General features: G+C 42.6%; 1 protein-coding gene across 1 annotated transcript in view; it reads left to right on the top strand.

Annotated features, from left to right (window-relative positions):
* LOC122807612 (cytochrome b-c1 complex subunit 1, mitochondrial) overlaps positions 1 to 6,686 on the top strand; it is a 712,697-nt gene extending 706,011 nt beyond the window's left edge. Inside the window, exon 13 of the mRNA XM_044078521.1 lies at positions 6,427 to 6,686. Coding sequence (XP_043934456.1) covers positions 6,427 to 6,491 — 65 coding nt within the window. The 3' untranslated portion in view covers positions 6,492 to 6,686. The remainder of the gene's footprint in view (positions 1 to 6,426) is intronic.
* Positions 6,687 to 26,973: the final 20,287 nt, after the last annotated feature.

Genomic DNA, 26,973 nt, shown 5'->3' with positions numbered 1-26,973 from the left:
ATTTGAAAACAAATACGTATCAGAGCTATCTAGGATATATTATGAGCAGAAAGTTTCAGGTTTTATACACACACATATACATTATTTATATATATATATTATACACACACACACACACACACACACACACACACACACACACATAACCATTTACATTATGTGACATATTTAGCATTGTTAAAGGATTATATGCAAAGAATTAGTCAGATAAGATGTTAGATTGCTTAGGGTTTATCCAAAATGAAATTACAGTTAAGATGTTAACTGTTGGAGATTAGAGACAATAGAAGAGGAAGATTGTCAAGGCAGGGTGATAGCTGCAATGGTTGGTAATGGTGAGAAATAGAGAGAAGGCATTGTAAGATTGATTGGGGTAAAGTAAACAGTAAGGCAAGTAGGGTTTGAATTATAGAGAGGGTTAGGTGTTGCACCATCAGGCCAGAAATAAGTGGGTTAGAGTGGTAGGAGCAGCGTTTAGAGGAAAGAGGATATTGGTGAGGATAGGGGCACCATATAGTAAGAATGGTAGTAGAAAGGATGAGGCTAGAGCCTTTTTTGCAGTGAGGTTAAGGAAATAGTTGTCTATACAGGGTGCCCAGTTTCTGATGTTTCTGATTACATTAGCTTTCGTGTGCTTTCCTGTTCTGTTCATTGCCTCCTACTGCTGAGCTTGTAGATACTATGAGAAAACATTTCAGTAAGTAGCTGTGAGCACTTTTATTGCATGTTTGTATATTTTGTGGGATGTCAGCACCAACTTGTGGCAAGCGTACTGCAGAGTATGAAGCGTCAGTTCCCAGCATTTTGAGGCTCTGAAATAAAGACCCAAAGTTATATATAATTACATTTATCAGATGTTCATCGTGTTTCACTGTTGCAGTCATTACACTTGGGTTATCCTGCTGGCAGGCTACCCTCAGTCGGCCTGAATTCCAAAGTCTAGGTCTGGCGTAAGTTGCTGTCACCTCTTCCCTGAAGTCAGTGCGCCAGGGTTATAAAAGATGCCCCCGAAGCAAAAGCAGTTCGCAAGTGCCGGTCAGCCGGCTCAGATTTTCAAAAAAGAATTTCAGATCCCGCAGCCCCTGACGCCCGCTACCTCAGAGCCACAGACCGACGACTCCCATGTGGAGCCAGCTAGTTCTCTGGATACTCAAGGTATTGGACACTTGGAAAATATCCCCTCAGATGGGTCCGGAGCCGCTGAGCAGGCATTTTCAGACCTACACAGTTATATGTAAAGCCTACTTCCAGCTTCCAAAGCAAAGACTAAAGCGGTTCTAAAGACAAAGTACAGCATTCTCCTGCACAGACTACCATGCCTAAAAAACAGATGCTCAAAATGGCCGAAGACCTAATTACCTTGATCAGGGGTTCCCATCCCCCTCCTGACAAGAGGCCTAGGCAAGAGACAGAATATGAATCTTCAGATCAGGTTTCCATTTCCTCTGACTCCTCTTCTGAACAGGAATACTCTCTTCCTCCTCATGAGGATTCTAATGCTGAAGAATCTATCCCTTCGACCTCACCGCCTGAGGATTATTCATTTGGGGAAACCCTGCATACCATGAGGGAGCACTTCCACTGAGAGAGCCAAGACTACTCAGAATCTAAGAAAAGGCTTAGAGATTTTCTCTTACTACCTCAGCACAGGTCTTTGGCTATTCCTCCTATGTTAGACATTGTAGATGTATTTTCAGAGTCCGGAATTTCTCCTGACTCTCTACCTCCTGCCCCTGCTAAACCAGACAAGATACTACAGGGTTCCAGATTCACATACATTTCTTTATAAAAACCCTGCTGCTGACCCAGAAACTATTTCTCAGGGTCCCAAAGGGGTCAAGGCTTCTACTGCAAAAAAAACCCCTGTCCCTGCTGATAGAGATTCAAGGGCACTAGACAGATGGCGAAAAAAGGTTTACACTTCTGCTACTTTGGCTTTGAAGGCTTTAAATTGTCATTTTCATATGCTTAAATATCAGCAATACTTAGTCACTGCTAAAACAGAAAATGTCAAATTATGATTGTGCAGAAAATAAGAAAATGCAGGATTTATTGCATGCAACTGAACAAGTGGAAAAGCATACTTTGCAATGTGAATTTGATTCTCTGGAGGCCTCTTGCAGGGCTGCAGTTACGGGTTCTGTTATTAGGAGGCATGCTTAGTTAAAGGAACAGAGTCTGCCTGATCATGTTAAAGCAAAATTACTAGATGCTCCATTACAGCATGATATCTTATTTGATGTTAAAGCAGAGGAGGTGTTGAAGAAAATGGAAGACAAAGCGAAATCTATGCAAACAGTAAAGGATTTCTTACAGGTACAGCCACCCAGATTTAGCAGGAACTGGCCTACTAAGAATTGGTTCTGTCCAGTGTCAGACAGGCCACAAAGAGCCAGATACAGACGCGCCAGAGGCAGATCCCAGCCCCAGGGCTCATACAGGCCTAAACAGTGGGGCGCTTCTACCTCCAAAAGCAGAGAAGACAAATCACAGCCATACAGGAAACAGTCCCAATGACTTTCCTCTGCCAGCACCAAGCACTTATCTTTTGGCAGCCCCCTTAGGGGGAAAACTAGCACTTTTTTCTCAAAATTGGCACATAATCTCCTGGGGCAAATGGGTCTTGAATATAGTGTCCCAGGGCTACAGGTTCCACTTTCACACCCTGCCAAGGGCAAAAGGTATGCCAGACCTTCCACACAATGAAAGGGCAGAGGCACAAAAACAAGTTTCATCCTTCATGGACATGAGGACCATTCAGCAAGTACCACAGCAAGAGCAGGGACAAAAGACTTTTCTTGGTACCCAGAAAAGACAAAGCTTGGAGACCAATACTGGACCTGTCTATTCTAAATACATTTCTGGATGTTCCAAAATTAAAAATGTTGAGACTGCAGCAGCTTCTTCCCATGCTGGGCAAGACGGCTTGGCTTGTAACTTTGGACCTAAAAGAGGCATACCTGCATATTCCAATCAGACAATCTTGCAGAAGATACCTCAGATTCATAGCTGGCTCAATGCAATTTTCTGCACTGCCCTTTGGCTTATCTACTGCGCCCAGGGTCTTCACAACATGCCTGGCACCAGTAATTGCATTTTGCAGACAGAGGAATTCAAATATATCCTTACTTGGATGATTGCCTTATTCAAGCAGGGAACAAGGACATTCTACTAAAGCATCTGGCGTTTGTAAAAAGATTACTAATTTGCCTAGGGTATACAGTAAACGAAAAGAAATCAAAACTAGTACCCTCTCAAGAGATAATATTCCTGGGTGCAAGCTTAAATACAACTGCCCAGATGGCTTATCTCACGCCAGACAAACAAAGGCAACTGACTTCTTACTTCAAAGTGTTGGCAATAAAGACCCAGTTATCTGCAAGAAAAGTTCTGCAGGCTTTGGGCTTAATGGCATCCTGCATTCTGCTAATTCCATATGCCAGACTTCATATGAGGAAACTACAATGGTATCTAAAAAGTGTTTGGACTCAACATCGTCACAGCCTGGAAACATTAATTACCCTCATTCCTTGCCTGCAACAGGAGTTTTGATGGTGGGCACTGGCCTGTCACCACAACAAGGGACAGCCCTTCACCCTACCCACAGCCAGGCAGTCAATAACATCAGATGCATCTGATTATGCTTGGGGGGCCCGCATGGCAGGAAAATGTATTCAGGGCACATGACCCACAAGCCAAAGACATCTTCATATCAATCAAAAAGAGATGCTAGCTGTTCAGAATGCCCTGACAGCTTTCAAGGATCTACTCCAGCCAGGGCAACTACTGATAAGGGTGGACAATACTACAGTCATGTGATACATAAACAAACTGGGAGGCACTCATTCCTACCCCCTCTGCAGACAAGCCATGACTTTGTGGAACACAGCATTGACTTATCAAGTACACCTGCAAGCACAATTCCTGCCAGGAAAGAAAAATACTCTGGCAGACGAACTAAGCAGAAACCTTACGGATCCCCACAAGTGGAAACTGGATCCACAAGTCTTCAGCATGATCATAAAGAAATGGAGATGCCCATCCCCATTTGCCTCCCCTCACAACTGCCAACTACAGAGATTCTGCACAAGGACATATCACAAGCAAGCATGGAAAGTGGATGCTCTATCATTCAGCTGGAAAGCCCTAACAGTATATGCCTTTGCTCCTCTGCCTCTCCTCCCCAAGGTACTCCTAAAGGTCAGACAAGAGAAGCCAAAAATTATTCTGATTGCGCCAGACTGGTCCCGCCAGCACTGGTACCCAATCCTAAAGAGCCTGTCTCAAGGTCCAGCCTGCACATTGCCTCTAATTCCTCATTTAGTGACCCAACGGAACAGATTCTGCACAGCCAACTCAGAACCCTAAATCTGGCAGCATGGTGGATAATGTAGCCATTCAGAGCACACCTCTGTCAAAAGCAGTGATGGATGTTATTTTGGAGGCCAGGAGGCCCAATACCAGAAAATCTTATGCAGAAAAATGGAAAAGATTCTGTGCTTGGAACCAGGCACAAGGAATTGACATGTTTGTACCAAATATTCCTCAGATTTTACAATACCTAACTGAGATGCTGGACAAAGGCCTATCCTTTTCATCAATTAAAATCCATGCCTCTGCCATTTCAGCTCATTACAATACGGAACCACCTATTTTTTCACATCTTTTGCTAAGACAGTACCTCAGAGGGGCCAAAAACATAAGACCCCCCAAGGAGAGCACCAATACCTGCATGGGACCTCAATTATGTCTTGGAAAAACACACACTGCCACCTTTTGAGCCAGCCAATACAGCTGAAATAAAGCTCTTATCTTGGAAAACAGCTCTGCTGCTAGCAGTAAGCTCTGCAAGACGAGTCTCAGAGTTACAGGCAATCATGGCTGTGGAACCTTTTATCATTTTCCATCCAGACAGGGTTTCTCTGAGGACGAACCCGACATTTATGCCTAAGGTAATGTCCAGCGTGGCCCTTAACCAAACCATTCATTTGCCTACTTTTTATCCAAACCCACAGAATAAGGGTGAGAGACTCCTGCATTCTTTGGACATACACAGACAGCTAAACTTCTACTTGGATAGAACAGAACTAAAGCTTTCAGAAAGACTGAGCAACGCTTAGTAGCATATGCTGCAGGATCACAAGGAAAGGCTATTTCAAAATGGATAGGCCACTGCATTCGTTTCTGCTATTCACAGCATGGCAAATCAGTGCCTAAGGGCATTAGGCCTCACTGTACCAGAGCAGCAGCCACTTCAGCAGCCTTTCTCAGAGGAGTACCAACCAAAGGCATTTTAGAGGCTGCAACTTGGAGTTCAGTGCACACTTTTTCCAAGCACTACCACTTACCTCTCTACTCTAAATCCAGAGCAGGCTTTGCCACTGTAGTTCTGCAGGGTCTTATAGCTTCTCCTAATTCTATTTAGACACAGCCACCCAACCTCAGCTTTGGGTTTCAACCCAAGTGTAATGACTGCAACAGTGAAACGCGATGAACATAGTACAGTTCTGTACCTACCGTAAATGTAGATGTTAGAGTGTATTCACTGTTGCAGTCCAGGTTGCCCACCCACCATCCCCCTTTTTCTTTGCTGGAACTTATATATACTTCTCTTTCCTATACAACCTATGTGGTGTATTTGCTTGTAGATGAAGAAAATGTTTATTTTTGTCCATGCACATTTATTGGCATAATTTTCAGCCTACTAATTTGGGGGCACCTGACATCTGGGGCAAGAAAAAACTGAAGAAAATGGCGTCGGCTGCATCTTTTATACCCCTGGCGCACTGACGTCAGGGAAGAGGCAACAGCAACCAACGCCGGACCTAGACTTTGGAATTCAGGCCGACTTGTGGGTAGCCTGCCAGCAGAATAACCCAAGTGTAATGACTGCAACAGTGAATACACTCTAACATCTATATTTATGGTAGGTACACAACTGTACTTTGTCAATGTGTTGTAAATTACATGCTTTTCAACAGATGAAGCAGTTGTGTAGGATATGTAACTGTACATGTGCAAACTCTTGCAATTTTTTTTTGTCTTATTTCTAGGGCTCTTGTTCCACATGCTCAACATTTCACCTTTCCCTTTTAACTTTTCCTTTATAATTCATTTATCCAGTAGACTTGTTTCAATGATTTTTTTGTATAAGCCTTGCTGAGGTGCTTGTAGGTTTGAAAGCTTAGCTATATTGTTTGTTATTAAACCGTTTTGATTGGAGTCGCCTTGATATGGATTTTTTTTCTTTTTTTCCTTTTGGATTTTCTACTGCAGACTTGGTTTACCTGCTTGAGCGGTCTGTGTTTGTTGCTTGTTAGGTGCTTCAGAGTAGACAGAAGGAATTAGAAATCTGGGTAGTTCTTAAATGTGCAGTAGATTTAATTTAGGTTTCTGTAAACAGTGTGTTCATTTTTTCCTCTTCAGGTCCAGTTGAACAGTTGCCAGACTACAACCGTACTCGTAGTGCAATGTACTGGCTGAGATTCTAAAATGTGAAAAGGAGGAACATCGCTGCTGTAACAGTCTATCTTCGAATGTAGTGGATTGCATGTTGTTTGACATGCGGTGAAGTGAAGGGATGCTAAGTTTTTCACAAATGACTGTCATTCTGTCTAAGCCAGTAAAAATAAACTGGCATTATAAAGTAAATATGTGTATGTTTAAATAAAAAATAATAATAAAAATGGTGTATCTTGCTCCTTGGGTTTTGCATGATAAAAATGCTTGCTCGTCAGCCTGTCAGGTTGTGCATATAGATCTGTTTTGTTGAAATACAGATGAAAGGCTTGGAAGCATCATCAAGATTTGGTGATTTTATTGTACCATTTTTTATTTAAATAATGCAGTTGAAGTGTCACATGTTCAGGCATGATCTGGAAAAAAATTATACATAGAAGCTTATAGATTACAATGCATACAGTGTAACATTCACAAACAATATGCCGTTATAAGGAGAGGTTGGTACTGTTTTTGCATCCTAATGAAGTCTGTCTAATATTGCTTACCACCAACGACCAGCAAAAACGATAGTGAACACACAGTAATGAAGAAATAATGATTATTATAATTCCTTCAAATCCAGACCGGTTTCGGCTATTCAGCCTTTATCAATGAATACAGTAAAGTTTTTTTGAATGAAATGTAGCAGCCTGCATTTATACTAGTCCCTAATTACCTGGAAGCAGTGGTACAGCACCACCTAGTGAATGGAGTATCAAAATGCATATTCCTTCTTAGTTAAAGCATATGACCAGTGACATAAAATGCCAGAAGTGTAGATATTAAGTCATATTTTTAAAGATAAAAATCAAAGCTCTGGAAGTAAGCCATCATATGAACATACACATTGCATGGTAATAAACCAATACCATAGTCAATATTTATGAATGCATATCATAGTATTCAAAAGCAGAAAATATATACCACTAGTATATATATATTTAAGTGTGATAACCACATGTTGAAAAGAACTTAGAAAATAATAATAAAGGTAATGATCATATAATATATTACAAACTAAGGCCAAAAGAATTTTATGGCCTCATTGTCAGCTATATTATAGATTATAATAATTAGAAATAATCTCCTTGTGGATAGTACAAATTACATTGGCAGGTAGCTAAGTAAATAATCCATGTACTGCTACAATTACCAAACACCCTTGTTTTAAATACACGATTGGTGTTGGCACTGGAATTCTTTTAGTGTACTGACTTGTAAACAGGGGCAGCAGTGACCACATGGAAAAGTACCAAACTAATTGTAAAGCTTTTTATGTTGGTCAAACCTCTAGGTCTCTTAGAATAAGGATGACAGAACATCGTAGTGACATGAGGAACAAAAAAGAAAAAAATGCTTTATATAGACATACGATACAACATCCCAATGCCCAGTTTATGTTCATGATCATTGACAAAATTCAGGGAGACAGGAATAACCAACAGGGTTGGCACACCATTTTAAACCATAAGGAACAATATTGGATCACCAACCTTGGATGTTTATTCTCCCCCAGGTCTGAATGACCATCTGTGAGTTTCATATAATACTGGATGATTTCATAATCATGGTCACAATATCAAACTCTCATATAGATCAAGAATCAGCACGAACAAATCAATGGTGGTTAGGCCTACCAACACTCACATTATACTCAACAAAGCACGATAAAAAATTGTTTAGGATACGAATATGTATATGTACGGTTTTGTATTCGTATCTGGTATGATGGCTTCAAACATTGAGTATTGTACAATTACAATGTTGAATTTATACTATCCAAAAGGAGATTATTTCTAATTATTATAATCTATAATATAGCTGACAATGAGGCCATAAAATTCTTTTGGCCTTACTTTGTAATATATACTAGTATATATTTTCTGCTTTTGAATACTATGATATGCATTCATAAATATTGACTATGGTATTGGTTTATTACCATGTAATGTGTATGTTCATATGATGGCTTACTTCCAGAGCTTTGATTTTTATCTTTAAAAATATGACTTAATATCTACACTTCTGGCATTTTATGTCACTGGTCATATGCTTTAACTAAGAAGGAATATGCATTTTGATACTACTAGGTGGTGCTGTACCACTGCTTCCAGGTAATTAGGGACTAGTATAAATGCAGGCTGCTACATTTCATTCAAAAAAACTTTATTGTATTCATTGATGAAGGCTGAATAGCCGAAACCGGTCTGGATTTGAAGGAATTATAATAAATAATCATTATTTCTTCATTACTGTGTGTTTACTATTGTTTTTGCTGGTCGTTGGTGGTTTACATTGTTGGTTTGACCCTGCACGCCATCCTTGCGGAGCGTATATTGCTTAGTCATATTTACATTAATACAAAAAATCATGCTGCATAAAAGTTAGATTTTATTTTAAACGTTAAGCGATGGACTATTCAACTGCACTAATACCTGGTCTGTCTAGTGTAAATAGATATATTGCTGTTCATTTAATAATTATTTATAGCATCATAAGTGCCACAGACAAAGCTGCTAAGCCTTGTATGAAAACTCGTATGAACAAAATGCTGACAGGTGTGCGTAACTTGAGTGGTTGCTGAGATGGTGTAAAGATGTTTACAACGTAATGCAAACTTTGTGATTACCACATTTGTTTTAACTTGTAAAATCCAGTTAAGACCTAGAACCTGCTAGAGGGCAAGATGGAGGTGGACCCATAAGCACTGTACCAGCAGAGCTTTGTACAAATGCACAGCTGTTAACCAGCATAATAGCTAAACGCGGATACTAAAATGCAAGCATTTAATTTATAACCTTATTAGTTTGCAAAATGTTATTGAACCTGTAAAAAAATACCCTAAGCAAACCTGTGGGTAAAGCTTGACTTGATGGTTGCAATTGTCTGCATGATCCAGTAGGCTTCAAACCGAACGGAGAGAAAAAGTAGTAGTAATAGTAAATTGAGTAAAGGCATTAAAGTTTTGGGAGTGAGGTTTGGTCTGGGATGATGTCGGTGGCACCAGAAATCAAACTTCTTTTAATGTGGGGTAAACACTGAGAAACGGCCTGGTAGAAGAGCTCCATTTTAACTGTAAGCGCTTGCATGTACTATGGCTTTTGAATTTCCTAAAGTAAAACAAAATAAAAGGGGGAAAGAAGTGAATGGTGCTTTAAACCAAGTTCAATTCGAGTTCTCCAATGGTGGAATTAGGCATAATAAATCCTCCCTAGATGGGTGTATGTGTCTTGCGTGAGAGCTGGGAAATGGTTAAAAGGAAGCATCCGACTGTCACTATGATATCTAACATATACTGCCTGAGGGAGAATCTAAGAAGGGTCCTTAAAGTATTGACAGCGAGTTCTGATCCGGAAGGAGTACAGTGGTATCGGGGATCACATTTTCTTTTACTTTAACAGTCACCGAGAACCGATTTGGTGGAAGGGCTGCATTTTAGTTGTGGGTGCTCATGTGGGCTGTGACTTTTGAATTTTATAAAGTAAAGTGAAATAACAAGGGGAGAAAAGTGAAAGGTGCCAAAGCAAAGTACTGTTGTGTAGAGTGTTTCCATGTGTTGGAACTGCAGCTGTAATAAGAGATCCCTGCATGTGATGCATAAAGGTGATGGGAATTGAGTGAGTTGAAGTAGTTGCTGAAAACCCACCTGGTAAAAGAGATTCATTATAATTGTAAGCGTTCACATATACTATGACTTTTGAATTTACTAAAATAAAAAGGAGGAGAAAAGGAAAAATTGCTAAAAACAAGCACAGTTATCTAAAATTCTCCAGTGATGAAACTGAAGTTATAAATGTTCCCTACATATTTGCATATATTTTATGAAAGTGCTGGAAACTGCTTAAAAAGGGATCTACTCGGGCAGTGTGATATTTAAGTCGTGCACATAGCCTGTTCAAATGACCAGAAGACCCCTTAAAATAAAGTATTGCCAATAAGTTTTTGATCTGGGAAGTTTGTAGTGGCACCAGGAATCAAGCATTTCCTTTCCTATAATGCAGTCGCTGATAACTGACATACTAAAAGGGCTCCCTTCTGTTTGTAAGTGCTCACGTGAATTGTGAATGTCTTTCTATTCAGTGTTGCAGTATTCTTAACATATGGGGTTGTATTCTACCTAAAGACCTGATGTCCGGCCTGTATACAAAAGCTCAGAGCCACTGCCTTTACATGGGACATCTCACGTAAGCACAGGCAACAGCCATAAAAGGGATGTCAGCATGTATCATCTTCAGAACTTTTTTGCTGCCATTTGGAAAGGTTGACTCGTATGTTTGGTCTGCCATTGGATCCCATTGGTTCATCTTACAGCTTCAGATAAGTACCCCATTGGGGATTTAATATTTTGCTGCAGTCTTTTGTTTTGTTAATGTCATCTGGGAAGGGCAAGTGCAAGTGTGGAAGGCAAATTCCACATAAAGATAGCCACAACCTGTGCTTGTTTTGCTTATGGCCTACTCACAACCCCACCAGTCCTATTCTATTTGTCAGACCTTCGTTCCCAAACCTTTGCGTAGTCTGTCAGCTTTGAACTTGTACTTAGAAAGACAGCGACTCAAACATCTGGCTAGGGATGCTATGGAGGGTTCTGCAAGTACTTCCAAGCCATTTAAGAGGAAGGTTAGGTCTGAATCCTCTTTAGCTGGACCAGCTCCCACCGACATACCCCTTGAGATTGAAAACCATGTGGTACAGTTGGAGGTAGGGTCTGCTCCCTTGGCGGGTATCAGGATGGAAGCCGCCAGGAGTGCGGATCCAGGCACGTCTGAGGCTATGCAGGCATCCAGTTTGGATAACTTGGGGCGAACGCAACTTGTAATTGTGGAATACTCTGGGATTGCTCCAGCTTCCTTGTCCAAAGATCTGCCTAGAGTTTAGGCCTACGACTGTCATTTCTCCACAACAGGATAGGCCAGTAAAGAAGAAGCAAAAGACTAGGCAAGTCCCAGCGCCTTCTACCCTGATGTCAGACTGGGTTTTTTTCCCAGGGCCTTATTAAGGCACTGATGGCTTTGAGGCATGCAACTTCACCTTCACCCATAGCAGGCCTGGCATTTGCCTCTCTTCCTATGCAACCATCCAGGTCCTAAGGCCTTATCCCAGGACAGCCTGTAGAACTTCTAATTCAGGACTCTGATTCTAAGGAGTCTTTATCTGATGGGGAGACTCTGGCATATTCCACTCAGATTCCCTCTCCTCTGGAATATGCTTTCCCAGAGGAGGAGTCTAATGGGATTCTCCCATGGAAGAGCTTTCCTTTGGGGAAACATTTAAAGTGAGGGGATTTTTAAGTGGAATTCCTCACAAATCTCAGAAGAACAGAAGTGATATGAAATTTTACAGGTGGAGGCTCCTTCACCTTCAGCAGTCCCTCCAGTGCTGCCAACTTTTTTAGATGTGTTCAAGGCTGCTTCTAAGACCCCTGACTTCCAAGCCCCTGCCCCAAATGGGCCGGACCGTTTCTAGAAGGTTCCTGAGGATTGCAAATTCTTTTGTGTCCCTCAGCTGACCGTGCTGTGGTTTTCCTTACCTCAGATAAGTCATCACATTTATCTTCTTCCACCAAGTTGCTCCCTCCTGACAAGGAAAGCAAACTTTTGGAAAGGTTGGGTGAGAAGGTATATACCTCTTTCACCTTGGGTATCAGGGCAATTATCAGACACATATGTCCAGATATGCTCTGGCCTTATTAACTCAGCCAACCCCGTCTCTATCCCCACTGCTAGATTCAGAGGTTAAATCTCTGGTAATTTCCCTCCTGTCATACTCCTCTCAGGTAGCTAGACATTCTGTCATGTGTAGCTGTGATGCAGTGGAGGCTTCTGCTCTAAGAAGGCATTTCTGGCTACGTCTCCAGGCACTTCCTGATGACATCAAGGCAAAAATAGCTTTATGCTCCTCTTGACAATTCCTCATTGTTTGGAAAAGCAGCTGCATTAACTGTTTAAATCACTGCAGGAAAAAGGCAAGTAACTACAGGATTTAAAACACCTTCTGGTTTCACCAGTTCCAAAATTTCATAGAAATTTCCCTGCCAAGACATCCTTTGTTAGGAAACCTGCTCGTGGAACTAGACCCCACAAACCTCCCAGGAGACACCCTCAGGCAAAGGCTGTTACTTCTACAGCTGTTGTGGCACCCCCACAGCAGCCCTTTAGCCCAAAGTCCTCTGTAATGCCTTGCCCTCTCTTCCAAGTCATGCCCCCTGTCTGTTTGCCTCTCCCTTTCACTACCAGCTTGGTTGGAAATTACTCAGGATTCCTGGGTGAATTCCATTTTCCAAAATGGTTACTTTATGACTTGGAAGACCCTCCCTTGCTTTAAGGGAATACCTCAACCCCCTCCCAGTCAACCACATTTGTTTCCTTCCATTCTAGATCAACTCTCTAACCAAGGCACAATTCAGTTTGTCCTTCCAGAAGAGCAGGAAGGGGATTTTACTCCAGGATGTTTCTAGTTACAAGGAAAGATGGTCCTTAGAGGCCTATCCTGGATCCCTCCCTATTAAACACTTTCCTGGTGGTGCCTTCTTTCAGAATGCTACACTTTCAATTTACTGCCTTGTCCTTTGGTCTTTTTACAGCTGCAAGGGTATTCACAAAGTGCCTAGCCCCAGCCATTGCATACTTAAGGCTAAAAGGACTTCAAATGTACCGATATTTGGATGATCTGCTGTTTCTGGCCAGCAGCCCAGACCTCTTAACCCAGCATCTGAATCTAGCCATCCCTTTTCTGAAGACACTGGGTTTCACAATAAATCTCAAAAAAAAATCCTGTGTCACACCAAGTCAGGATCTTGTATTCCTGGGGTGCAGGTTTGATGATGTTTTTTCTCCCCCTGTAGAAGGCAGCCTGTCTCAGGGCATTCATGGAAAATCTTCTGCCTCTCCCTTCTGTCACAGCCAGGCAGTTTCTGAGACTGCTGGAGATTATGGCCTCTACTATTCCCATACTGGCCTTTGCAAAGCTGCACATGAAAAAGTTCCTGTGATTTCTAAAGACAGTTTGGTCCAAGCATGCTCATTGTTCGATGTCATGATTTCCCTTCTTTCCTGCCTCAAAGTAGAGTTAGGTTGGTGGATGCAACAACTCCGAGCCCTGGCCTGCTTCTTCAGGTTACTCAGCCAGCTCAACAACTCTTCACAGACACCTCATACTTGAGATGGGGAGCAACTTTTGCTTCCAGGAAAGGTACAAGGCTTGTGGTCCCCTTCTCAGAGGAAGGACCATATCAACATCAGGGAAGTGAGAGCCTTACTGTTAGCCTTACAGACCTTTCACCCTCTTCTTGCTAGGACTCCTAAAGATTCTCACTGACAATACTGCAGTCCTTTTGTACATAAGCAAGCGGGGGGCACACAATCCTATCTTCTCTGTCACTTGGCCATCCGTGCTTGGGAATTGGCAACTCTGCAAGCTGCAGATGCATTAAGCAGGTCCATGACAGTCTCATGAGTGGATGTTCCACAGGGGTGTATTCCTGGACCTAGTTCACTGGTGGGGTATTCCAGAACTGGACCTTGTTGACTCCCCCATGAACAGACAGCTTTCTCGTTTTTGTGCCAGGGCTCCTCATCCTCAAGTGTGGAGGGTGGATGCTCTTTCTCATGGAAGGGGACATTTTCTTTATTTATTCCCCCTTCCCCTTAATATAGAAAGTCCTATTGAAAATCCAATGGGACAAACCCAAAATCTTGTTAGTGACTCCCTTTTGGCCAAGACAGCACTGGATGTTCTTCGGGTTTCACCGTTGCAGTCATTACATTTGGGTAATCTGCTGGCAGGTTGCCCTCAGTCAGCCTGAATTCCAAAGTCTTGGGTCCTGCGTCAGTTGCGGTCTTCTCTTCCATGTCGTCAGGGGTATAAAACATGCAGCCATTGCCATTTTCTTTAGTCTTCCTTGCCGCGCAGTGCCTGAAGCAGAAGCATTTTGCAAGTGCTGGTCGGCCGACTACTGAAATATTCGAGTTTGAGTTTCAGAACCGAAGTCTTCACTAAAGCCAAGTACCCCGTTCGGGAAACTTTTTTTCTTGCTTTTTACCGATGTCAGAAAAAGTTAATAATTGTATTACTTGTGGGAAGCAAATGCCTCAAGGATTTCCATTTATACTGTATTCCTTGCCTAGGCCCTGATCACAACATGCCTGGCTGTCGGTTTTGTGCTAGATTTAACCAACGCACTATTAAGCGTCTGTATATTTTTGCATCAAAGTATTTTGGAAACAGATTTAAACTACCCAGAAATGTCGTCGGATAGCAATCCGACTACCGGAGTACATAAAAAACGCAAAGAAATGGACAGAGAAAGGGAGACGAGATCCAAAACTGATGACAAAGCTTCTCCTAAACCAGTCGCCAGTACTCTGAGAGGCACTTTCGCAGCCCCTGATGCCCGCTACCTTTGAGTCGCAGGCCTCTACCGACACCCATGTGGAGTCCGGCATGCCGCAAGATACTCAAGGTATTGGACCTACGGCTGTATCTCCCTCGGATGGGTCCGGAGCCGTTGAGCAGCACCGGCTTCTGAGGGTGTATTCAGACCTCATCATTTGTATATCAAACCGACAGCTGCAAAACCAAAGACAAAAGCAACTTCTAAAACTAAAAAACTGACTCATGAGCCACGTGCACAGGCCTCTATGCCTAAAAAGCAGATGATCAAAATGGCTCAAGACCTTATTACCTTGATCAGGGGTACCCATCCCCCTCCAGATAAGAGGCGTAGGCAAGACACTGATTATGAATCTTCAGATCAGGTTTCTATTTCTTCTGATTCCTCTTCTGATCAGGAATTATTTATATCTCCCTATGAGGATTCTGATGCTGAGGAGTCTATTCCATCTGCATCTCCTCCTGAGGATTATTCATTTGGAGAAACCTTGCATACTTTGAGGGAGCATTTTTACTGGGAGAGTCAAGACTTCTCAGAATCAAAAAAGAGGCTCGGGGGTTTTCTTCTCCCTCAGCACAAGCCTTTTAGCCATTCCCCCTGTTTTAGACATTGTGGATGATCTGTTTTCGGAGTCAAGCTTGACCCCTGACTCCTTACCTCCGGCTCCCAGTAAGCCTGACTGATGTTACAGGGTCCCTGACTCTCATAAATTTTTATTTAGAAACCCTACTGCTGATCCTGAAACTATTTCACAGGGTCCAAAGGGAGCTGAGGCCTCAACAGCAAAAAATCGTACACCCTCTGACAGATTCAAGGGCACTAGACAGATGGGGAAAAAAGGTTTATACATCTGCAACCTTGGCAATCAGGGCCTTAAACTGTCAATTTCATATGCTTAAGTACCAACAACATGTTATGGGATTGCTGAAGCAGAATATTATGTTGATTTCAGAATGTGCAGAAAATAAAGAATTGCAGGAATTCTTGCATGCAGCTGAACAAGTTGGAAAGCATACTTTGCAATGTGGTTTTGATTCCTTAGAGGCCTCCTGCAGGGCCGCAGTTGCTGGATCTGTGATTAGGAGGCATGCCTGGTTAAAGGAACAAAATTTGCCTGATCATGTTAAAGCTAAATTGCTAGATGCACCTTTACAGCATGATTTTCTGTTTGGTATTAAGGCAGAAGAGGTTTTAAAGAAAATGGAAGACAAAGTTGGTCCTTTCCTGTGTCAGACAGAGCTCAAAGGGGCAAATCCAGATGCCCTAAGGGTTCCAGGTACCAGGCTCAAGACTCATACAGCTCAAAGCAATGGGGCGCATCCACCTCCAAATCTGGAGGAGATAAAGCGCAAACCTACAGAAAGCAATCCCAATTACTTCCCTCTGCCTACACCAAGCACTTATCTTTTGGCAGCACCCATAGGGGGAAAATTAGCACTTTTTGCTCAAAATTGGCAGTTAATAACCCAGGACAAGTGGGTACTAAACATCGTATCACAGGGATTACAGATTCCATTTCCACACTCTTGCCAATGGTAAATGGTTGGCCAGATCTGCCAAAAAATCAATGGGCAGAGGCACAGAAACAGGTTACGTCCCTCATGGATATGGGGGCCATTTAGACAGTACCAGAACAAGAAAAAGGACAAGGTTTTTACTTGATTGTTCTTGGTACCCAGAAAGGACAAGGCCTGGCAGCCAATACTGGATTTATAGATTTTGAACACACACCTGGACATTCCATAATTCATAATGCTGACTTTGCAGCAGTTTCTGCCCATGCTGGGCAAGAATGCTTGGCTGGTGACTTTAGACCTAAAAGAGGCATACCTGCGTGTCCCAATAAGACAACCGTGCAGAAGATACCTCAGATTCAAGGCTGTCTTAATGCATTACTAATTCTCTGCACTGTCCTATGGCTTATCTACTGCGCCCAGGGTCTTTACAAAGTTCCTGGCACCAGTAATTGCATTTTGCAGACAAAGTAGTATACAAATATATCCTTACTTGGATGACTGTCTCATTCAAGCAGAGAACAAGGATACTCTTCTTCGACACCTGGCATTTGTGAAAAGGCTTCTAACATGCCTGGGGTACACAGTAAACAAAACGAAATCACAACTGGTACCCTCTCAAAAGATTACATTCCTGGGTGCAAGCTTGGATACAACTGCCCAGATGGCTTTCCTCAGGCCAGACAAGCAAAGGCAACTGACTACTTCAGACTGATGGCAACAAAAAAGTCTTCTGCAAGACAAATTCTGCAGGCTCTGGGCTTCATGGCATCCTGCATCCTACTAATTCCATATGCACGACTGCATATGAGGAAACTTCAGTAGTACCTAAAAGGTTTATGGAGTCAACATTCACACAGTCTGGAAACAATGATTGCTCTCATTCCCTGCCTGCAACAGGAGTTTCTATGGTGGCAAAGGTATGTCACCAAAACATGGGACTACCCTTCACTCTACCCCCTGCCAGCCAAACCTTAACAGACGCATCAGATTATACCTGGAGGGCCCACATGGCAGGAAGATGCATTCAGGGCTTATGGGCACCAAAACAAATGCATCTACATATCAACCAGAAAGAGATGCTAGCTGTTCAAAATGCCCTAACAGCCTTCAAGGACTTCATCCAGGACAACTACTGATAAAGACGGACAACACCACAGTCATGTGGTATATAAACAAGCAAGGGGGTACACACTCATACCCCCTTTGCAGATTAGCCATGGCACTGTGGGCCACAGCTTTGACCTACCAAATAAATCTTCAAGCTTAATTCCTGCCAGGAAAACAAAACACTCTAGCAGACAATTTAAGCAGAAACCTTATGGATCCTCACGAGTGGAAACTAAATCCACAAGTCTTCAGCATGATAGCAGAGAAATTGGGGAGCCCAGACATAGATCTATTTCCTTCTCCTCAAAATTATCAATTGAAAAGATTCTGCACAAGGACTTATCACAGACAAGCATGGAAAGTGGACACCCTATCCTTCAGTTACTTCTGTTTACACCTTTCTTCCTCTGCCTCTTCTACTCAATGTCCTCCTAAAAGTCAGACAAGAGAAGCCAAAGATATTAATTGCCCCAGACTGGCCCCGCCAGTACTGGTACCCAATCCTAAGAAACATGTCTCAGTACCCAGCTTGGACCTTGCCTCAAAGACCACAACTACTGTCTTAGCAAAACAATCAGATCCTGCACAATCAACTACAGACTCTGAACCAGGCAGCATGGCTAATCATGTAGTCATACAAACAACACCTGTCAGTAAATCTGTGATGGATGTAATTTTGGAAGCCAGAAGGCCTAGTACTAGAAAATCTTATGCTGACAAATGGAAGAGATTCTGTGCTTGGAATCGGGCACAAGGAACTGATACAGCAGAACCAAATATTCCTCAGATATTACCATACTTAACCGAGATGCTTGACGAAGGCCTACCTTTCTCATCAATCAAAATCCATGCTTCTGCCATTTCGGCTCATTACAATACAAAGCCACCAATCTTTTCTCATCCTTTACTAAAGCAGCATCTTCGAGGAGCCAAAAATTTAAGGCCTCCTAGAAGATCACCATTACCTGCATGGGACCTCAATTATGTGTTGGAAAAGCTCACCCTGCCTCCATTTGAACCAGCTGCTACTGCTGATCTAAAGTTCTTATGGAAAACAGCTCTGCTACTAGCAATTAATTCAGCAAGAAGAGTTTCAGAGCTACAGGCCCTCATGGCTGTAGGGCCTTTTATCATATTTTACCCAGACAGGGTGTCTCTGAAGACAAATTCTACTTTTATGCCTAAGGTGGTTTCCAGTGTGGCTTTTAACCAAACAATTAATTTGCCAACTTTTTATCCAAATCCGCAGAACTAGGGGGAGAGAATTCTGCATTCCTTGGATGTACACAGACAGCTAAGATTCTCCTTGAGCAGGACTAAAGCTCTAAGAAAAACTGAGCAATTACTAGTGTCATATGCTGCAGGATCAGAAGGAAAGGCTATTTCAAAGCAGACAATTTCAAAGTGGATAAGCTACTGCATCCGTTTCTGCTACTTACACCATGGTAAACCTGTGCCCAAGGGCATTAGGTCTCATTCCACTGGAGCTGCAGCTACTTCAGCAGCCTTTCTCAGAGGGGTACCAACCAAAGACATTCTAGAGGCTGCTACTTGGAGTTCTGTTCACACCTTTACAAAGCATTACCATTTGCCTCTTTACTCTAAGTCCAGGGCAGGCTTTGCCACTGCAGTGCTGCAGGGCCTTATAGCCGCACCTAATGCTGTTTAGCTCCAGCCTCCCAACCATAGCTTTGGGATTCTGCCCAAATGTGACTGCAACAGTGAAACATGAAGAACATAGTACAGTTGTGTACACTTACCATAAATGTAGATGTTCGAGTGTATTCACTGTTGCAGTCCAGGTTACCCTCCCGCCATCCCCCTGTCATTCTGAAGTTTATCTTTCCTTCTCTATCCTCTACAACCTATGTAGTGTATTTGCTTGTAGATGAAGGTAAAGTTTATATTGATGTGTATGTGTGTGTGTGTGTATATATATATATATATATATATATATATATAATTTTGCTACCTTTTTGGGGGCACCTGACATAGGGGGCAAGAAAAACTAAAGAAAATGGCGTCTGCTGCATGTTTTATACCCCTGACGACCAGATGTCATGGAAGAGAAGATAGCAACTGACGCAGGACCCTAGACTTTGGAATTCAGGTCGAGGGCAACCTGCCAGCAGATTACCCAAATGTAATGACTGCAACAGTGAATATTCCCTAACATCTACATTTATGGTAAGTGTACACAATTGTACTGTCCCTCCTGTTCTGCAATTAGCCAAGGATCATCACTACAAGTTACCTCACCGGCTGGACCTTCTCACTCAGACATGGGATCATTGATTCACCCACATCTGCTAACGCTACAGGTGACCCTGTGGGTGTTCAACTTCTGATCTTTTCAGGCACCTATTCTCAAAGGTGTGCTAAGTATTTTGCAGGAGGCCAGGTAACCCGCTACTAGAAAAGTCTTATATTTGCAAGTGTAGGAGATTTTCCATTTGGTGCCAAAAAAGGAAAGTAGATCCCTTTGGTGTGGACATTCCCCTAGTGCTTTCTTACCTGTGAATTAGTAGTGGTCTTGCTTACTCCTCAGTTCAAGTCCATTGCTCTGCCTTGTCTGCATGCTTACCTTTGACTCCTCCCCTATCTTCCAGTTTGGAAGTCAAGCTTTTTCTAAAAGGCATCTTACATTTAAGACCCCCCAGGAAACCAGTTCCTCCTCTTTGGGACCGTAACTGTGTGCTGGAAAAACTTTCCCATGCTCCTTTTGAATCAGCAGCTTCTGTTTCCCTAAAGTTTTGCACATGGAAAACGGTGCTTCTTGTGGCCTTAACCTCTGTAAGAAGGGTTTCTGAGATGAAGGCTTTAATGGCTATGCCCCCCTTTTGGCCTTTCATAAGGATAGGGTATCCTTGAGAACTAACCCTACTTTCATGCCAAAAGTTGTGAATGAGTTGTCACTTAATCCAGTCAATTGCCTGCCTTTTTCCCTTCTCCCCAGTCATCAAGTGAGAGGATTTTGCACACTTTAGGTGTGCGTAGACAACTCAGATTTTACCTTGATAAGACAAAGTCTATCAGGAAGTCCGACCAACTCTTTCTGTCATTTCACCCCAGGGCTCTGGGTTTGCCTGCATCTAAACTATCTTTGTGGATTTCTAAGGCTGTTTTGTTTTGATATGAATTCCATAGGAAAGCCTTGTCAGCCTGTGTCAAGGCACCACTCAAGTTGCATCTTCATTCTCAGGGGCCTTCTTCAAGGTTCTAGATGCCCATTCCATCTTGGAAGCTGCCACCTGGTCTTCTGTTCATACATTTAACACTTTCTAGATCCAAAGCAAGATTTGCTAGGGCAGTTTTGCATGGAATCCTGGAAAATGCTTCCTCTTAATTTTCCCTGCTCTGTTCACCTCCCTGGGTTCCCTTTAGCTCTTGCGCTCTCCCATATGTAAAGAATTGTGCAACATTGAATAGAAGAACTTAGAATAGTTGTATAAAATCTTACCATAATCATAGAGTTGTATAAAATCTTACCATAATCATAATGTCCTTCTCTTTTGTATTGCAGTATTCGATCCCTCCTGCCTTCCCCTATAGCTTGCTCTTTCCTAGGATGATTCTTCTAGGAGCCCCTTGTTCCACCTCCCTCGTGTGGCTTTCTTAATCTGACGATATATGCGTACATCCCTTTTACGGCTGACATTCTCTGCCTACATGTGGCATCCCACATACAGGCAGTGGCTCTAAGCTTATGAATACAGGCCAGACATTGGGTACTGGAACACAGAGAGGGACATCTATGGTTATGGCAAGATTTTGTACAACTATTCTTGAACTCTAAAAAGTAAAATAAAATACTAATGGGAGAAAAGTAAATAGTGCTAAGCAAAGCACTGTTACTTAAAATATTTCCAGGTGCTGGAACTACAGCCATAATAAACGATCCCTTCATGTGATGCATGAAAGTGCTGAAGACTGATTTAAAGGTTGAATCTGACTTTGTAATCACGATATATAAGCCACATATGCTCCTTAGTGTAAGGAGAAAGAACTACCAAGCAGAAGAATTGCAAACCATTAGAAATAAGCCAGTGTTGAATATTAATCTGGATAAAACTCCACTAAGTCCAAGTATTTCATCAAATAGGACAAAATGGCAAATGAAAGTGAGCACATGAACACTCAAGGGTCCCTGAGTCACACAAGTTCCTTTTCAAAAAGGTCAAGAACAACCAGACAACATGAGGGCAAAAAATAGTAAAGGAAAAATTGATCAATTCACCCCTTTTAGCAGAGGTTAAATCAGCATTACTGCAGCCTCTACAAACAGCTATACACCATCTTTCAGCTCAAATTTCAACAATGGACAATACGATAAATCACATTTCCAATAGATTGAAAGCTACAGAAGCGAAAGTTATGGAAAATGAAGGAAAAATTGAGCAACTTCAGAAAAACTTCAAATTTTTCCAATATATTAGGGAAAAACTATTGGATTTGGCAGCCAGAAGTAGGCGTAGTAACGTTTTGGTGCATTGGGTGCCTGAGATATATGAGCAACCAAAACTAACAAACTTTGCATAAAATCTTTGGCCATCTACTAGAAAATCAAGAGATAAGCCAAGCATATTATGTAAAAAGGGTACATCTGGAAATCCTAGAAATCTGTCAGGTTGCTTAACTACCAAGATGCAAGAAAGATCCTCATAGCAGCCAAAAGAAAAAAATGGTCAACTGGAATGGTAATAAAATTGCTATTGCGCAAGACCTTCCTATATAAATAAAGCAAGACTGGCAGAAAGTGGTTCCATATTGTGTTTTCCAAATAAACAGGAAAATTAAATTCAGATGAAGTACCCCTCCATGTTAGATGTTCTTCGTGTTTCATTGTTGCAGTCATTACATTTGGATTATCTGCTTGCAGGTAGCCCTCAGTCAGCCTGATTAACAAAGTATTGGGTCCTGCATTGGTTGCTATCCCTTCTCCCATGACGTTAGGTCGTCAGGGGTATAAAACATGCAGCCAACGCCATTACATCAGTCTTTCTTGCCGTGCAGTGCCCGAAGAAGCAGTTTGCAAGTGCCAGTCGGCCGACCGACTCCTGAAATATTTGTTTTCCAGTTTCAGAACCGAAGTCTTCAACTAAAGCTAAGTACCCCGTTGGGAAAACTTTCTTGCTCCTTACCAATGACAGTAAAAGTTAATAATTGCATTACTTGTGGAAAGCAAATACCTCTTAAAGACTATAATTCGTACTGTATTCCTTGCCTAGGCCCTGACCACAACGTCCCTTGCTGTCAGTTTTGTGCTTTATTTAATCAGTGCACTACCCATCGTCTGTATATTTTCGCCTCTAAATATTTCGGTTCTCTGTTTAATTATCCAGAAATGTCGGTTAGCCATCTGACTGCCGTGATTCAAAAAAAACGCAAAGATAAAGACAGAGATGGGCCGCCGAGATCCAAAACTGCCGACGATGCTTCTCCTAAACCAGTCGCCAGTTCACCGGTACTGCTTTCGCAGCTACTTCTAATTCACAGGCCTCTACTGAGACCCATTCGGAGTCCGGTATGCTGCAAGGTGCTTCAACTATAGAACCCACGGATGTCTCTACCTTGGATAGGTCTGTAGCCGCTGTGTAGGCACCGGCTTCTGAGGGTGTATTCAGGCCTACAGACTTGCATACTAAACCAACACCTCCTTCTTTACTTTGGCCTAAATCTTGAACCATGCCTAAAAAACCAACGCCCAGCCCACATGCTCAGGCCTCTATGCCTAAAAAACAAATAAGAATGACTGAAGATCTAATAACTCTAATCAGGGGTAACCAACCCCAGCTTCTAAGAGACCTAGGACTAAAGTTGTTTATGAATCTCCTGACCAGGATTCTGTTTTTTTTCTGATTCTGATGATCTGGATTTGCCCTTATCTACTTATGAAGATTCTGATGCAAAGGACTCTATTCCCTCTGCTTCCCCTCCAGAGGATTTTTGTTTTGGTGAAACCTTACAATACTCTAAGGGAGCATTTCCACTGGAAAAGCCAGGATTTCTCTGATTCAAAAAAAGAGGCTCCGGGATTCTTGCTCCTGCCTCAGCATAGGCCTTTAGCTATTCCTCCTGTACTAGACATTCTTGATGCTTTTTCAGAGTCTAATTTGGCCCCTGATTCCTTGCCTCCTGCTCCCAGAAAATCTGACAGATACTGCAGGGTCCCTGAGTCACACAAGTTCCTTTTTAAAAATCCTATTGTGGATCCAGAGACTATTTCACAGGGGCCCAATGGCATTAAAGCATCTACTGCTAAAAATCCTACCCCTTCTGATAGAGACTCCAGGACGCTGGATAGATGGGGTAAGAAGGTTTACACTTCTGCAACCTTGGCCATTAGGGCTTTAAACTGCCAGTTTCATATGTTAAAGTATCAGCAACATGTTATTGGATTGCTTAAACAGAAAATGATGATTCCTGATTGTGTGGAAAATAAAGAATTACAGGATTTAATGCATTCTGCTGAACAGGTTGTAAAACATACTTTGCAATGTGGTTTTGATTCATTAGAGTCCTCTTGCAGGGCTGCTGTTACTGGGTCTGTGATCAGAAGGCATGCTTGGCTTAAGGAGCAATCTTTACCTGATCATTTTAAACCTAAATTGTTGGATACTTCCTTAAATCAGGACTGCCTGTTTGGCAACAAGGCTGAGGAAGTTCTTAAAAAGATGGAAGATCAAGCTAAATCGATGCAAACTGTTAAAGATTTCTTACAAATTCAGCCTCTTAGATTTAGTATGCACTGGCCCTCTAAAAATTGGTCCTTTCCAGCCCCTTCCAGGTCTTCTCAAACCAAACCCAGACACAGCAGAAACCCCAAGTTTCAGTCCCAGGGGGGACACACAGGACTAAGCAGTGGGAGGCCTCACTTCCAAATGAGGGAGTAATAAAACTCCCCCTATGGTAAACTGCCTCAATGACTTCCTTTTAAAATTTCCAAGCACTTATCAACTGACTGTCCCTTTGGGGAGAAAGATTGCTCTTCATGGAAAGATCTGGGAGCTCATTACCCAGGACAAATGGGTTTTAAATATAGTGTCCCAGGGATACAGATTTCACTTCCACACATTGCTAACACCAAACGGGTGGCCGGACCTACACCCAAATCAGTGCACAGAGGCCCAAAAACAAGTACTTTCTCTCTTAAGCATGGGGGGTATTCAGTTGGTACCAGAAGAGGAAAATAGACAAGGTTTCTACTAGAGACTTTTCCTGGTACCCAGACAAGACAATTCATGGCATCCTATCCTGGACCTGTCTACTCTAAACACCTTTTTGGAGATTCCAAAATTCAAGATGCTGACTCTTCACCAGTTGCTTCCTATGCTAGGCAAAGATGCCTGGTTGGCAACACTAGATTTAAAAGAAGCATACCTGCACATCCCAATCAGGGCATCTTGCAGAAGATACCTTCACTTCAAAGCTACACACAGTATCAGTTCTCTGCACTGCCCTTTGGCTTATCTACTGCACCCAGGGTATTCACAAAGTGTCTAGCTCCAGTTATTGCATTTTTCAGCCAAAGAAATATTCAAATATACCCATACCTGGACGATTGTCTAATTCCGGCAGAAAGTCAGGACATACTTTTGATGCATCTGGCCTTTGTACAAAGGGTTCTAACTTGTTTGGGGTACACCATAAATGAAAAGAAATCTCACCTGGTACCCTGTCAACAAATTATATTCCTGGGAGCAAGCTTGAATACAGCTTCCCAGATGGCTTACCTCACGCCAGAGAAACAAATTCATTTGACAACCTACTGCAAACAAATGGCCACAAAAATCCTGCTATCTGCAAGACAAATACTGCAAGCATTGGGGTTCATGGCCTCCTGCATTCTTCTAATTCCATATGCAAGACTGCATATGAGGAAACTACAGTGGTATCTAAAAAGCCTATGGTATCAACATTCCCAGGATCTAGAAGCAATGATTCCTATCATACCTTGCCTATGCCTAGAGTTCCTTTGGTGGGCAGAGGCCTGCCACCAAAAAAGGGACTACCTTTCACACCACCCCCTGCTGCCCAAACCCTAACAGATGCATCAGACTATGCATGGGGGGCTCACCTGGCAGGGAAGTGCATTCAGCGCAAATGGTGGAACCCAAGTCAAATGCACCTGCATATCAATCAAAAAGAAATGTTAGCTGTACAGAATGCTCTGACAGTCTTCAAGGACCACATTCTTCCAGGACCACTAATGGTAGAAACGGACAACACCACTGTTATGTGGTACATAAGCAGGGGGATACACATTCTTACCCCCTCTGCAGACTAGCCATGGCATTGTGGAACACAGCCTTGAGCTACCAAGTGCACCTACAAGCTCAATTCCTGCCAGGAAAATTTAATTAACTGGCAGACAGACTAAGCAGAAACCTCATGGACCCACACGAGTGGAAACTGGAACCAAGGATTTTCAACATGTTGACAAGCAAATGGGGGAAACCAGATATAGACCTATTTGCCTCTCCCTAGAACTACCAATTGGGCAAATTTTGCACAAGGACTCCCCACAAACAAGCCTGGAAAGTGGATGCTCTGTCCTTCAGCTGGAAAAAACGATCTGTCTATGCCTTCTCCCCTCTGCTCTCCAAAGTTCTACTAAAAATCAAACGTGATTGCTCCAGACTGGCTGCGCCAACACTGGTATCCCCTCCTGCGCAGTGTGTCACGGTTATCCCCATCGCACCGGCCTCAGACTCCTTCCCTGTTTTCCCAGCAGAAGAACGAGATTCTGCACCCTCAGCTTCTAACACTGAACCTTACAGCCTGGCTAATTACCTAATCTGTCCTTTACCATCCCTCAGTAAACCTGTGATGGATATCAATTTAGAGGCAAGGAGGCCTAGTACTAGAAAATCTTATGCTGTAAAATGGAAAAGATTCTGTGCCTGGAACCAATCTCAAGGAATGAGCACAGCAACACCCAGTTTACCTCAGATTTTACAATACCTAACTGAGATGCTTCACAAGGGCATGTCTTTTTCCTCCATTAAAATCCATGCCTCAGCCATTATAGCTCATTATAAACACAGACCCTCCTCTCTTCTCTCATCCACTGCTCAAGCAGTTCCTCAGAGGGGCCAAAAATTTGAGACCACCCAGGAGAGCTCCAACCCCAGCCTGGGACCTTAACTTTGTTTTGGAGAAATTCACTCTACCTCCTTTCGAGCCAGCTGCTAATGCGGACTTAAAATTTCTTTCTTGGAAAACAGCTTTTTTCTTTAGCAATCACTCCAGCTAGAAGGGTATCTGAATTACAGGCCCTTATGGCAGTGGAGCCTTTCATCATCTTTCATGCGGACAGGGTATCCCTCAGAACCAATCCATCCTCCATGCCCAAGGTGGTGTCCAGTGTGGCTCTTAATCAGTCCATTAATTTCACAACCTTCTTTCCCAATCCACAGAACAAAGGAGAATGGATACTGCATTCCTTAGATGTGC

Source organism: Protopterus annectens, chromosome 7.part1 (assembly GCF_019279795.1).
Source record: "Protopterus annectens isolate FY-2018-M chromosome 7.part1, PAN1.0, whole genome shotgun sequence".
Lineage (NCBI taxonomy): Eukaryota > Metazoa > Chordata > Ceratodontiformes > Protopteridae > Protopterus > Protopterus annectens.
This window is presented reverse-complemented; position numbering and strand designations above follow the sequence as displayed.